The sequence below is a fragment of the Haemaphysalis longicornis genome, unplaced genomic scaffold (genome assembly GCF_048455015.1).
Source record: "Haemaphysalis longicornis isolate Haplotype H1 unplaced genomic scaffold, Haemaphysalis longicornis Haplotype H1 scaffold_3, whole genome shotgun sequence".
NCBI lineage: Eukaryota > Metazoa > Arthropoda > Arachnida > Ixodida > Ixodidae > Haemaphysalis > Haemaphysalis longicornis.
Genome location: NW_027526335.1, coordinates 200,701,043 through 200,713,072, shown reverse-complemented (window position 1 = coordinate 200,713,072; position 12,030 = coordinate 200,701,043). Strand labels below are relative to the sequence as shown.

The 12,030-nt window shown below is 46.7% G+C and overlaps 1 protein-coding gene across 4 annotated transcripts in view; it reads left to right on the top strand.

Moving 5' to 3' along the window:
* Positions 1 to 8,125, top strand: part of LOC144175930 (flavin-containing monooxygenase 5-like) — a 126,398-nt gene extending 118,273 nt beyond the window's left edge. For all 4 annotated transcript variants that reach the window (XM_077705002.1, XM_077705001.1, XM_077705000.1 and 1 more), the window contains 2 exons: positions 979 to 1,269; positions 4,457 to 8,125. In XM_077705002.1, coding sequence (XP_077561128.1) covers positions 979 to 1,269; positions 4,457 to 4,798 — 633 coding nt within the window. In that variant the 3' untranslated portion in view covers positions 4,799 to 8,125. The remainder of the gene's footprint in view (positions 1 to 978; positions 1,270 to 4,456) is intronic.
* The last annotated feature ends 3,905 nt before the right edge of the window (positions 8,126 to 12,030 follow it).

Here is a 12,030-nt window from a genome sequence, read left to right as displayed (position 1 = left end):
TCCGGGCCGGCGAAGCTATAACTTTCGTAGTGCCTCCAGGCGTGAAGGAAAAAGTGAAATCGTGTACGGAAGTCTTGCAGAGTCTCTTTAAGCATGGAACGCGATAGCGTTATCATGCCACGTTCACACAGCATGAAACTTTCTGAGCGGTGAAAACATTCCGCTCCCACTCGCACGCTATGCATCTGTTGGGGCAGCGAGCGCCTTGCGGTCCGGAGATTTCAGTGAGGAACGCAAGGTGGCGCTACCGGATTTATCGCTCACTGTCCATGACACCAGCAATGCCGGTTGTTTTGCGATACGGAGCCCTTAACTCTAGGCGTTAATAAATGCATAAATAAACAAATAATATACCGTGTGAAACATCACTTGGGTGAATTGCCGATGTAAAAAAATGGTCGCGGCCTAGCTCATTTAACCTTAGATATGCAAAGCAAAATTAAGCTTGGCTTAGCATGGTTGAGTGTTGGTTTCGCTTGGTTAACCTTTGATGTAGCTATAATGCCGACCATGGCTCAAAGCCGTTCGGTCCCGTGCAACGCTCACACTAGGAGACCCGGCAAACGCGGCGTTCATTCGCGGCGAACGCGCCGTTCCTCTTCGCCGTGTGCGAGACGAGTCACGTAGCCCGAGACGACCCAACGGCGGATGCATGGGATGCTTTGGGGGTGGTCGGCTGCCGATCATCTCATAGGTCGCTACCGCGGCGGCGGCCGGCGCTCATATGTGCAGAACCACTGAAAACAAGGCCTTGGCGCAGCGCCGAAAGCTGACCCGGCGAATCACGCGATGCGCTTCGCCGGAGGTGCACCTCCGGCTAAAAGGTTAACTTGCGCATCCTTCGCGAAACCGGTGGACGAAAGTAGTAAAGGTTTGCTTTAAAAACAGACTGTTGTTTTCGCTTGTTTGTCAAGTGTTCTATAGGGTGGAGTGGGGGACATTTCGCTTTCCTGATACCGCGTGGTTCGTCGGTCGCAGGCCAGGTTCCCCTTCCTGGACCAGGAGGTGCACAAGACGGAGAAGAACAAGGTGTGCCTGTACAAGTACGTGTTCCCCCCGCACCTGCCGCACCCGACGCTGGCCTTCATCGGGCTGCTGCAGCTGCTGGGGGGAGTGTTCCCCGCCCAGGAGGCCCAGGGCCGCTGGTTCGCGCAGCTCATCAACAAGAAGGTCTCGCTACCCTCCACCAAGGAGATGCAGGCGCACTACGAGCGCTGGAGGGCCAAGCTCGAGAGGCGATACGTGGACAGCCTGAGGCACACCTTCCAGGTACGACTAGTGCAATCGCAACGGAAGTTCCCCAAAAACCTAACAAGAATTCTGTCGTACGACAACAAAAAACTTTGTTGTGACAACAGAAGTCCTGTTGTTACGACGAAGCCATCTGTTGTTACGACACTCGTTTCTGTCGTAACGACAAAGTCAATTTTCTCAACGACAAACATTCCTGTAGTCACATCAGTACTGCCATTTACGTTATTCTTCACAGCGGGCAGTAAAACTCAAAACATGTGCAACTATTCATGAAACATCAGGATCACGACAAGACAGGAATTCGACACGACGGAACATCAAAATCAGGACAGGAATACGACACACGACAGAACACCAGGATCACGACAAGAATACGAGAAGACGACACTACGACATTGAAAATACGAGAAACTGCAGATGTTTTTCTTGTCGCCTTTTTCGACTGGCAGTGGGCAATGCCCCTAGGGGAAGAAAGGTTTCCCGCGTATCTGTTCACTTCACTGGAAATATCTTCGAAAGACCATAGTCTTCTACCTCTCCTCCCACGTAAATGCCTTTCTTCTCTTCCCCTCCCTCTCTATCCTCCCACGATAAGCCCCTCGGAGGTTTGCTCAACTCAATTCAATTTTCCCGCTTTCCACCAATCCCGCCACGTAGTGGAACCTTTGGTTAGAGTTGAATTTGAAACAATGTCATGAGGTCCAGGCTCAAGCGAGCTCTGTTTGTATTTTCGGGTCGAAATATTGTTTCCAACGCGTGTTTTCTGTTAGCTCTCTGAGACGACCACTCATGGAGGCATGAGGAATCTATCGATGTCCACCTCCCCGACACTGAGCCCTTCGGTGGCTGAGTTGTAACTTCGCACTTAGAGGGTTGCGATCAGACATCGGCGCAAGAAGCGCTGCTCCTTCAGTGTCACGGAGGGGATAGCAACTGGACCTGACTCCAGCCACACCTCTCAGTAGCTAGTGATAGCTGTCAGGTGGCCATCGCGAACTTGGAGTAGCGCATGGCATATATGTCTGATAGCCATCAGGGAACAGCTGCTGCGGAGCGAGGGCGGCCTAGTGGTGAAGGAGTTGGGCGTACTCTCAGCTGAGTGAGTCACGGCATGCATGTACAGGGACTGCGGAGAAAGCCCCTGTCGCGTCGCGCCATGGTCTGCACGTTGTGGCGGAGTCATGTTATGTGGCCAGGTCTAGGCAGAAGTGGAACCAGTGTAGAGACGGCGTCGGCAAACTTCGGGAGGTGTTCACGCAGTGAATCTTTGTCACTTGGGAAATGCTGCAAAGAACACGCGGATCTCTGTGATATCAAGGCAGAGGCTACGAGGAGCACGGCACAGCATTCGCGGAACACTGACACAAGTATTTCCTGGTGAGCCATCGTATGATGTGGGGCTTTCTGGGCTTTCCCCATTACGTCTCTCTCTGGTGGTAGTGTGAGAAGCCGTGATTTTTTAATGCGAAAACATTGCTTTGGTGTGTTGGCGAAAGTGTCCACCCTGCTGGCGTCCGTAAAAAGTGTTTATAAAACACCTAAACGTCATAGAATGGTCAGGTCTCTTGGCTCCGATGCATAAAACACAAAGAAAGTTTCAGCACGTGCTCAATTTCCTTTGTCCGTGGCAACTTCCATAGGGCGTGCACAACAAGAAAATGCAAAGAAAAGCACGCGCACCAAAACTTCCACTAACGCGAAACCTGAGAAGGGGCGAGGCATGCAGTGTATAAGTGTATTCTTGGAGCCTGGGCGTTTTTTTCCCCACGGATATACAACTGTCGGGGGGTAGAGGCATAGTTTTGCTTGAAGCACGAAGCGTTCAAACATGAGGCGTTGGAAAACGAGTGTCCCGGTGATTTAGTACCGTGACTATGGCGACGACCGACGACGACAACGACAGGAGACGCCAACATCCCGAGCCCCTAAGGGGCTTCCCCCTAAAATTTCGCCTGCAGTCTTGGTTGGCCTTCATTTTCTGTGAAGACAGTGTCGCAGCAGCGTAGATAATGATTCGGCAGAGCAAGAAGCTGCAGTGAGTCCGATGTCAAGGCTACATACAGGCTATAGCCGACATCGGCGCAAGACGCGATCGTCGCCGAACATAGGCAAAAGAAATTTCGCGTCATCATCTCATCAAAATATGCTAAGGGGGTCGGTCCTCTGCGAGATTTTATGCCTCATGAGTAAAAAATACGGCGTTGTTGATTGTCCTGAGCGAATGTCCACGAAACGCTTCCGGAAGCGCTGTGCATGAAAGAACACGTAACTGTACGCGAGGACAACAGCTGTACCTCAGCTACGGAGAACGCTAATTGTGCGGAAGAAGCTGCGTGAAGTGAATGTGACTGCGTGTATGTACCAGTAACCCACATAATAAATAAATACCTCGGGGCGAATAAGTACACTTACGTATCGCCAAGGGAAAGCCTTAACGCTTCTCTGGCAAACCACGTAAGCCAAGTTAATAGTACCCTGGGAGACGACGTTGCCATCTTTTGCAAATATCTGAACTTTCCCTCACTCTAATCAATTCAAAATTCACCCATTTAATAAATACGTTTACACTTTCTCCATATCAGATTTTGACCAAAGAGTGTAGTAGCTTAATGTTTGTAAAACATAAATAAAACAAATTTGTTACTCTCAGGAACATTTAAAAATAACTATTCCTTCTAAGCGACGAAAGCTTGCTCTCATGGGGTTGTTACAAGAGGTTTTTCATGAACCATAAAAATAAACTTCATCAGAGCACTATTCAAATACAATTTTAATATAGTCTATTCTAGGCTAAGTGGTTTTTAGATGGTAAAGGTTGTCAAAAGTCCACGCTCACTTTCACCAGCGTGATAGTATCTGCGGCGCGATTTTTGAATCGCTTATGGTGATGCTAAAAGCATGTTATTTGCTGGCCATGTTCTTCGGGAGATTAAGTATTTATTGGTTCTTTATTTGAAAAATACTGTTTCGTACATAATTGTACTATCACCTCTTAAGTTCACCGATATGATTTACTTTTTATTATTTTCTGGCTATCGTACAAACATTTGTATTCAGAAATGGCCGGTAGTTAATCTGCCACCATATGTACAAAACACTGCTAGCCACGCCGAAATGCAGTGAGCAAATTACACATTAGCTGTCAACGATATGAGACTCCTTCACAAAGACCGCATATATACGGGTGCGATTCTCCGTGCAGGCCGATTGGGTGGACTACATGGACGACATCTCGTCCCAGTTCGGGGCCAAGCCCGACCTGTGGCGCATGTTCTGGCGGGACAACGCGCTCTTCTGGAAGTGCTTCTGGGAGCCCTGCCTGCCGTACCAGTACCGGCTGCAAGGGCCGCACGCCTGGTCCGGCGCCCGCCAGGCCATGATGACCATGAAGGACAGACTCAAGGGGCCCCTGGACACGCGCAAGATGCCCCCCGCGGACGCCCGCTCCGCGCAGGACCGCAAGGTGCGCCGGGTCATGCCCACGTTCATCTGGATTGCCATCGCCGTCGCCATCTTCATCTACCTGCTCACTTTCCTCTTCTGAGGATGATGGTCCGCCCGGCTGTACTTCAAATGCATCACGCCTCTGTCACACAGCTGCGCTTCGCAGGCGTTTCCCAAGCCTTGAAAAGGCATTGCTTCTCATTTGTGGTGCTCACGTCCACACGGGCTGTCTGTCGTCTTTTCTGAACGAGGAAGGATAATGCCATGTTTGTTGAAGATCTTCTGTGCCACCTGTGGTGAATTAAGGTTGTCTCATGGAGAAGACAGAGAGAAAGAAAAAAATCTGTCTATGATCTTGTTCCGTCCATAAATCCTTAAACAGGAAAAAAATATCGGAAGTTCAAACTAAAACTTGTGCCCATGTTACACCAGCTAGGCCTAGTCCAACATGTTCTGAAAAAAAGAACAAAAGCAGGCTTTTCGCCCTGCTTCCTTGGCTTATCGCATCGCAAGATAGCTATCAATGTGTTATAAACTTGAATATGGTCATCGAACTTGCCCTTTTGTTTATCCTTCTGATAAGCTAAATAGAGATGTTCCTCATTGGCCGCCATGGTGCTGACGGCACTTCTAGCTTGTTTTAGGTAGACCAATATGCACAGCCATAACCTTGCACGAAACAACCAAATATACCAAATTATACAATTAACTTTAACAGAATATAGGCAAAAATTCGGAATATTGCATACGCCTGCTTCTTTCAGGCAAAAACAGCTAATGGAGGTGAAACTGACGATGACCAATGCATGCCATGGCCATGCAAACTCTTCCCCTGTCATAGTATGAAGAATCAGAGAGAAAAAACAGCAAAATCAGCATCCATGGTTCTCATATTCTGAATTGTGTGCATGTGTGTATATGAGCTAGGAAGGCTAGGTCAGCTACTCTTTTGTGAATGGCCGCATTAGTAATTCATTTGCAACAACTTGTTTTCTATTGTGGTTGAAGAAACAACAGCGGGCAGAAAATTTAGAATCCCGTGGCCACAGCCCGTACCTGTATGCCTTTTTAAAGTCTCGAGCAATCATGTAGCAGTGTTTTCTAATTGTTACATATTTTTTATATTGGTCTTCAACCTGAGAACAGTATACAGTCATTAAAAAGCATGTAGCGAAAAAGTTTGTCTTGGATGCTGCAGCGGTGTTTTGTGTAGTCACAGCAGCTACTATTGGGAGTGCTTTAATTAGAAAAATATATGACGGCCCTTGGAAGAGAAACCTGCAAATATAAGTTCTGGATGTCGTGTAGCTTGCTGCTTTGCTTTTGCTGAAATATCGCCATTTTGACCTAAATGATATTTATCATACCTCTTCAGTTACTTACTAGTCATTTCTAAAATGCAGTTTGGAGTACTTCATAATGTACTATCTTTCCCGGCAAACAGCTGGCCAGATGTGCTTTGGTGGCAGGTTTGCGCTTCGTTGTTAAGTTACCTGTTATTTGAAAAGTGGCAGAATGTATGACGTGCAGGAATATTGAATAAGTGGCAAAAGTGAACAGAACTTCCTTATCAAGTCACAGGCGGCAGTAGTTTGCCAGTCATTGCGCACAATAAAAGGCGGTAAAGGAAGGAAGCGCGATGTAAACACCGCTCATATTCTTTGTGCGGTTTGTTTTGGTTCTCTTATCCGACATGCCTTGTTGTGTATAAGTGACTTGAGGTGTCTGGTGTCGACAACGTAATTTTAGGCACTGAACTTAAAAGGACAGGCATTTGATTTTTGTGCGGTGTATGTCCTCAGCTTATATGAAAGCCACTGTCTTATATACTAAAGTATTGATTGTAGGGTTTAATGCGGTGACACAACGCAGGCAATGAGGCGCACCATAGTGGAGGGCTCCGGATTAATTTTGACAACCTGGGGATCTTTAATGTGCGCCGAAATCTGGTACACAGGGGAGTTTTTGCTTTTCGCCTCCATCAGAAAAGCGACCGCCTTATATACAAAAGTAACCGCAAGGAATTTCTAAATAAAGAGGCGGAAATAATTTCAATTTTGCCCTAAAACTAACGGAGTCTGGAAGATGGTGCCTGGTAGTGCCTAAGCGTTACAATACCGTACGTGTCCAAACAAACGTGCACACACATTGAAACTCCGTCGCTTTCAATGCGTGATTCAAAAACCGCGTAAAAGAAGTAGGAAAAGTTGCACATTATTGTTGTTTCAGCCGGGGATAAGTTTTTAATTACCTCTTTCATTCGCACGTGCAGTTAAAATACACTCACTACCGCATAGCTTAGTGTCATGGTTGCCAGCATTCCTTTTTGGCGGGACACGTATCGCTGGTAGATCTGAAAATTCCGATCTCGAAAGTTACAGGGCGCTATTAGCAAAACCGTTCCGGGTTAAAGTGTTTTAAGTGATGCCCTGTCATTTGGTATAAATAACATATATACTCAACAAAAATGGGCTATCTGTCCCTTTAAAGCAAAAATATTACAATGTATGTACTTAGCCATGGGCTGGTGGGCTAATTAAATGCGAAAATCGAAATGATCGTCAAGAAAGCTCGCCGCTGTAGGCAGTATACCACGCGTACCAAAAGGTGGCTTTGGGCACCCAGACAATAAATGACAGCTATCCTTACACGTGCATTGCCTGTGGGAAGGCCGGTGTTCAGAAATTTGGTAACTCCATTACACCTTTTGCTGCACTTACCCTGCGCCTTTTCTTTGCATACGCCCTAGTTTACGTACAAACTTTGCACGCTGGTCACTTTCAAGTTGCCATCTATACAACAATGTATGTGTACTTGATCTCGGCACGATATGCTACCTTTACATCATTCCTCCTGTGCACGTATAAGCTGAAAGTAACTACCCGTTTTCATGATTTATTCAATTACGACTTTCAATCCAGTCTGCGGTCCAGTCAGCGTCTGACATAAAATACTGCGCCGCTGCAGAGTGTGATTGATTCGTATTTTGTCCACAATGCTGTCGAGCTTAGCCATGATTGTCGCTAAATGCACATGCGAATCTTTTATTTTTTACAACTGAGCTTTAGGAATACACTGCGTCATTGTTTAGGGCCGCACATCTCATTGCCAATATTTGAAGCTGCTAGTGTAGCTCCGACAATTGTTCGATTTCCGTAAGTTGTGTGCAGTCACGGCAATACAGCTGCAAAGATGCCTCCCACGCCCTGTTTAACACTTTTGGGCAGTCAGGGCCTTTGATGAGTGTTACTGATGTTGTGAAGAGGACGCTTGTCTTGTTCACCCAACGAAGGAGCTGAATTCGTCAGTGACCAATGTTGTGGCGGAAGTGGCTCCGCCGACGTGTGCACAGGGAACATTTTTGTCAAAGTGTCAAGCTCTGATTGTTGCGTGCGTAGTTATGTACAATAAAAGTTTATTTTCGCAACTGAGAGTTCAGTGACCATAATTTGCGCCGTTTCTGTAATTGGTAATTGGTTGCTAACCTTTAATAAAGTACCAGCAAGATGCATATAGTGACCCATACGTCGTGTGATGTGGATAAGATTTCCTTTGACAAAATAAAGATGTTATGAATGGTTTGGGCATAACCCTGGCGTACAAACGCATAAAGGTTGGAACATCCAAAGGAGGTTCAAATGGGCCATGAACACAAAGTGCAAGTTAGTTTTATTCGAAAGATTTGGTGTTTCAGTGCCCCCAGCGTTTGTCCCGCAGCGAACGATGATTACTCACTTACAAATTACGCAATTTAAACAAAATTTTAATTCTCCCGCTGTATCATGTGTTTCTTGACGTCATCGATGACGCATCACCCGCATGTACCACCAACGAATGTCGGTATGATAGGATACGTACCAACAACGAATGATAGCAATTGTTTCGAGAAACATTGGGTATACTCGCAAGACAATGTCGCTTAGGCCCCTTGCCCAGTGTTGTGTCAGACAAGCCCAACGCGCAGAATGGCTGTGCAGCTATGTCCGGCATAGTGCCCGCACTGGTGCTTATATTGACGTGCTCCATCGTAACATCCATTGCTTACCCCATCATTGTTACCGCTATACAAAGAATATGCACTAAATTTAAGCACAAATAGCCCTATCTGCAAGCTTATAACCCCTGTTTCATTTGCGTTACATTTTGTCTGCCTCAGCCAATCGCAACGGGCTGCCCATAATAGTACTTCAAAAGTTCAGTGCAGAAAAGTAGCTACAGTGCTGCATGCTTCTTCCCTGTTTTCCTTATTATACAGCTCATTTCAGTGAAATTAGCGTTAAACGTGGAGTCAGTGTTATGCTAATGAATCAATCGTTAGAATGACCCAAACTTGCATTTTGTCATAAGGGCCCTTTTATAGGGGGACGCTGCTCTGAAAACAGCTCCTTTTAATTTTTATAAAAACTGTGTGAAACTTTCCAGTCTTGCTGCTTTTCCCTCACTGCAAATATGTATGCCATTACTTATGGAGTCATTCAATTCGGGGTAATTAGAGATAATCAGCCATTTTTGAACGAGCAATAAACAAACCAATGTTAGTCATTAAACTGTGACCTTTATATTTTCCGATGGTATGAATCCTGGTGACGGCAATAAGAGAATCGGTTTTTCGATGCAGCGCTTGGAACTAATTCTACAGCTCATTAAACTTTGGTGGCACCAGTGGCAAGGAACCATTTTGAATGCCCATTTTAAACACCAAAGTTTAATGATCTGTAGAATTAGTTCCAAGCGGTGCATCTAGAAACAGATTCTCTTATTGCATTCACCAGGGTTCATAGTATTCAAAAACGTAAAGATTACAGATTTATGACTGACAGGATTTTGTCCATTGCTGGAAACTGATCTTGGAAACTGATTGACTGACTCAATAAATATTGGCATATTTGGAATCAGTGGGGCAAAAGCAGCGAGACTGGAAAGTTTCACAGAGTATACTAAAAAATTAAAAGAAATTGTTTTAAGCGCCATGTCCCCCTTTAACTACCAGAGCTAAGAATTCTAACAGCATGATTATGGTGCCATTTGGCGCCTTCAGGCACCTGAACATGGTGCAGGGGAGCTGTAATCAAGTTCTGGGCATTGTGGATCCCGAGAATTGGGGGATCCAGACGGGGGGTCCAGATGTCCTGATCCCCACCCCTTAATTTTGGAAATAATACGCCCAATGAGATGACCCCTGAGGTCGTAGGAAAAGTTTAGTTGATTCTTTTCTGTCCTGTATTTTTTTTTCCAAAATTTCAGTGAATAGAAAAGGCTACTATCTCCCTTCGCCTCATCATCACCATCATCATCACTGATAGAAGCCGACGCCTCCCTTAGAAAAAACCTGGATCCGCACCTGATCCCGAGTGTAAGGAGATTGAAACGGTCAGTTCTCCCAGTTTAGTGGAGGGCCTGGCTTGAAACGAGCCTCAGAGATAAAATAAAAAAAAATAGTTTGATTCGCTTTGGTTAAAAAGAAATGTGTGCACTGGTTAGCAACTCTTAATAAGGCAGCAGTGGAGACTATTTGGTGTTACAGAGATATATGATGCCCATTTGTTTCCGCGCACATTGAAAAGCATTTGAAAGAGCGAATACGGCCGGGTACAATAAAGCAGGCAGACCCGGCGTTTCCCAAATAAGTCAGTTGATAATGCGAGAGAAATAAATGGCCCGTTGAGAGAAAAAGCTCGCATCTGTAGAAGAGAAGTGGCTCCTAAAATGACCGATGGTCAAATAAAAGAAATGAATAACCCGAGTAGAAATAGAAATAGCATGCATTCGGACCTTGATGGGATTCAAACAGGTTTGGGGAGTGCAAGTCTGGATTGCGAGTCAAATACGCATGTCCTCCAGCTTGGGACAAACCAGCTTGATCCCATGACAGTAGCTTCCCAAAGGTGGGCCTAGTGCAGGGGTTTTGGAATTCTACTTAGAAAATGTCGACAACCGCTACATGCAGCTCGACGTACGATGAGTTTGACAGTTGTTGGTGCGCCGGTAGGCAAAACATTCATGTGACCACGTGTTAATGCTGAGAGACAGAGATCCAAAGCAACCACCTGACGTCAGTCGGCCGTCTGCATGACGTTCATTACAGAGCCCACGGCCGTACCATGTTCATCCGTGGGACATCCGGTTTTAAAGGGGCACTGACACAAAAATTTTGCATCTTGTTTTTTTGTTGTTGTTGTTGCGATAAGTAGCTAGTGACCTACTTATAACCTGTAGAAACCTCATTTTCTTCAGCGTGCGACGGTTGTTTAATTAGAGGCATTTTCAATGCGGCCAGTCGCAGTTTCGGTTTCAGCGGGTGCCGCGAAACGATGGATTTTGTGTGAACAAAGCTAACCACGTGACCGTCGGAGGGATATCACAGAGCAGAGCCGCCGTAGCACTGTCGAATCCGCATCGACGGCAGTTTCTGCGAATGCCCACACGTACTGATCTCGTGAGGCGCTTAATTAAAATGCGACCGTGGATGTGACGCAGGCGCTGCGAGTGCAAATGCTACCGCGGCTAAAGAACGATGCGCGACGCTCGAGACGGTGGGTGGCAAGACGCGCGCTGGGAGCACCGGCCGGTCTGCCTACAGGTCCGCCTACAGATGTGTTCGGCTTAGCACTAGTACTGCGGGGGATATTCGATTGCCGCTCTCGTAAGCGGTGCAGATGACCATTTTGAATGCAACCCGCAACCGCATCATTAACTTCTTTCTCATATAAGCTGCCATGGTTGGAACTTGCGGACAATTTCGTGCAGCGGTAACAAGCTATCACTCGAGCTACCTGCGCCGGCCTGGGCCACTTAGCGGCCGTGGCCGCCGCCTGCACAGCGACCATGCGGCTAGCTCAGTGGGCTTTTCGTGCCTCCGGCGCGTTTTCGCATCCAATGGTAATAAACAGTAATAGAAACAGAGTGCCTGGAATCGCTGTAGAACTTTGGTCGCGGCCAGCTGCCCGATTAGCTGACGAAATCACGGCACCTCCGCCGCCAACGATCGGGTCGTTCGTTCTCGAGAGCAGAAGCTCCGCCCTCCGGCCCTCCGATTGGAGCGGCGAGCCGGGCGAACCGGCGAAAAACGCCGGCAGTGGGGAAGCGGCAAACACAAACTCGTGACGTGTTTGGATGTTGTTTATTTACACAATATCTACGGGATGTCGATTGCGCGTGGTCCTCTGCTGGCTGCTCGGTTGCGTTTCGCACACTTTAAAATTTATTTTAAATATGTTCTAGGCTGTATTCGCCGCTGATATTTCGCAGATGATGTATATGTGTTCACACTAATCTATTTCCGAAGTTATCTCGCCTTCAAAATTTGTGTCAGTACCCCTTTAACACTTACGT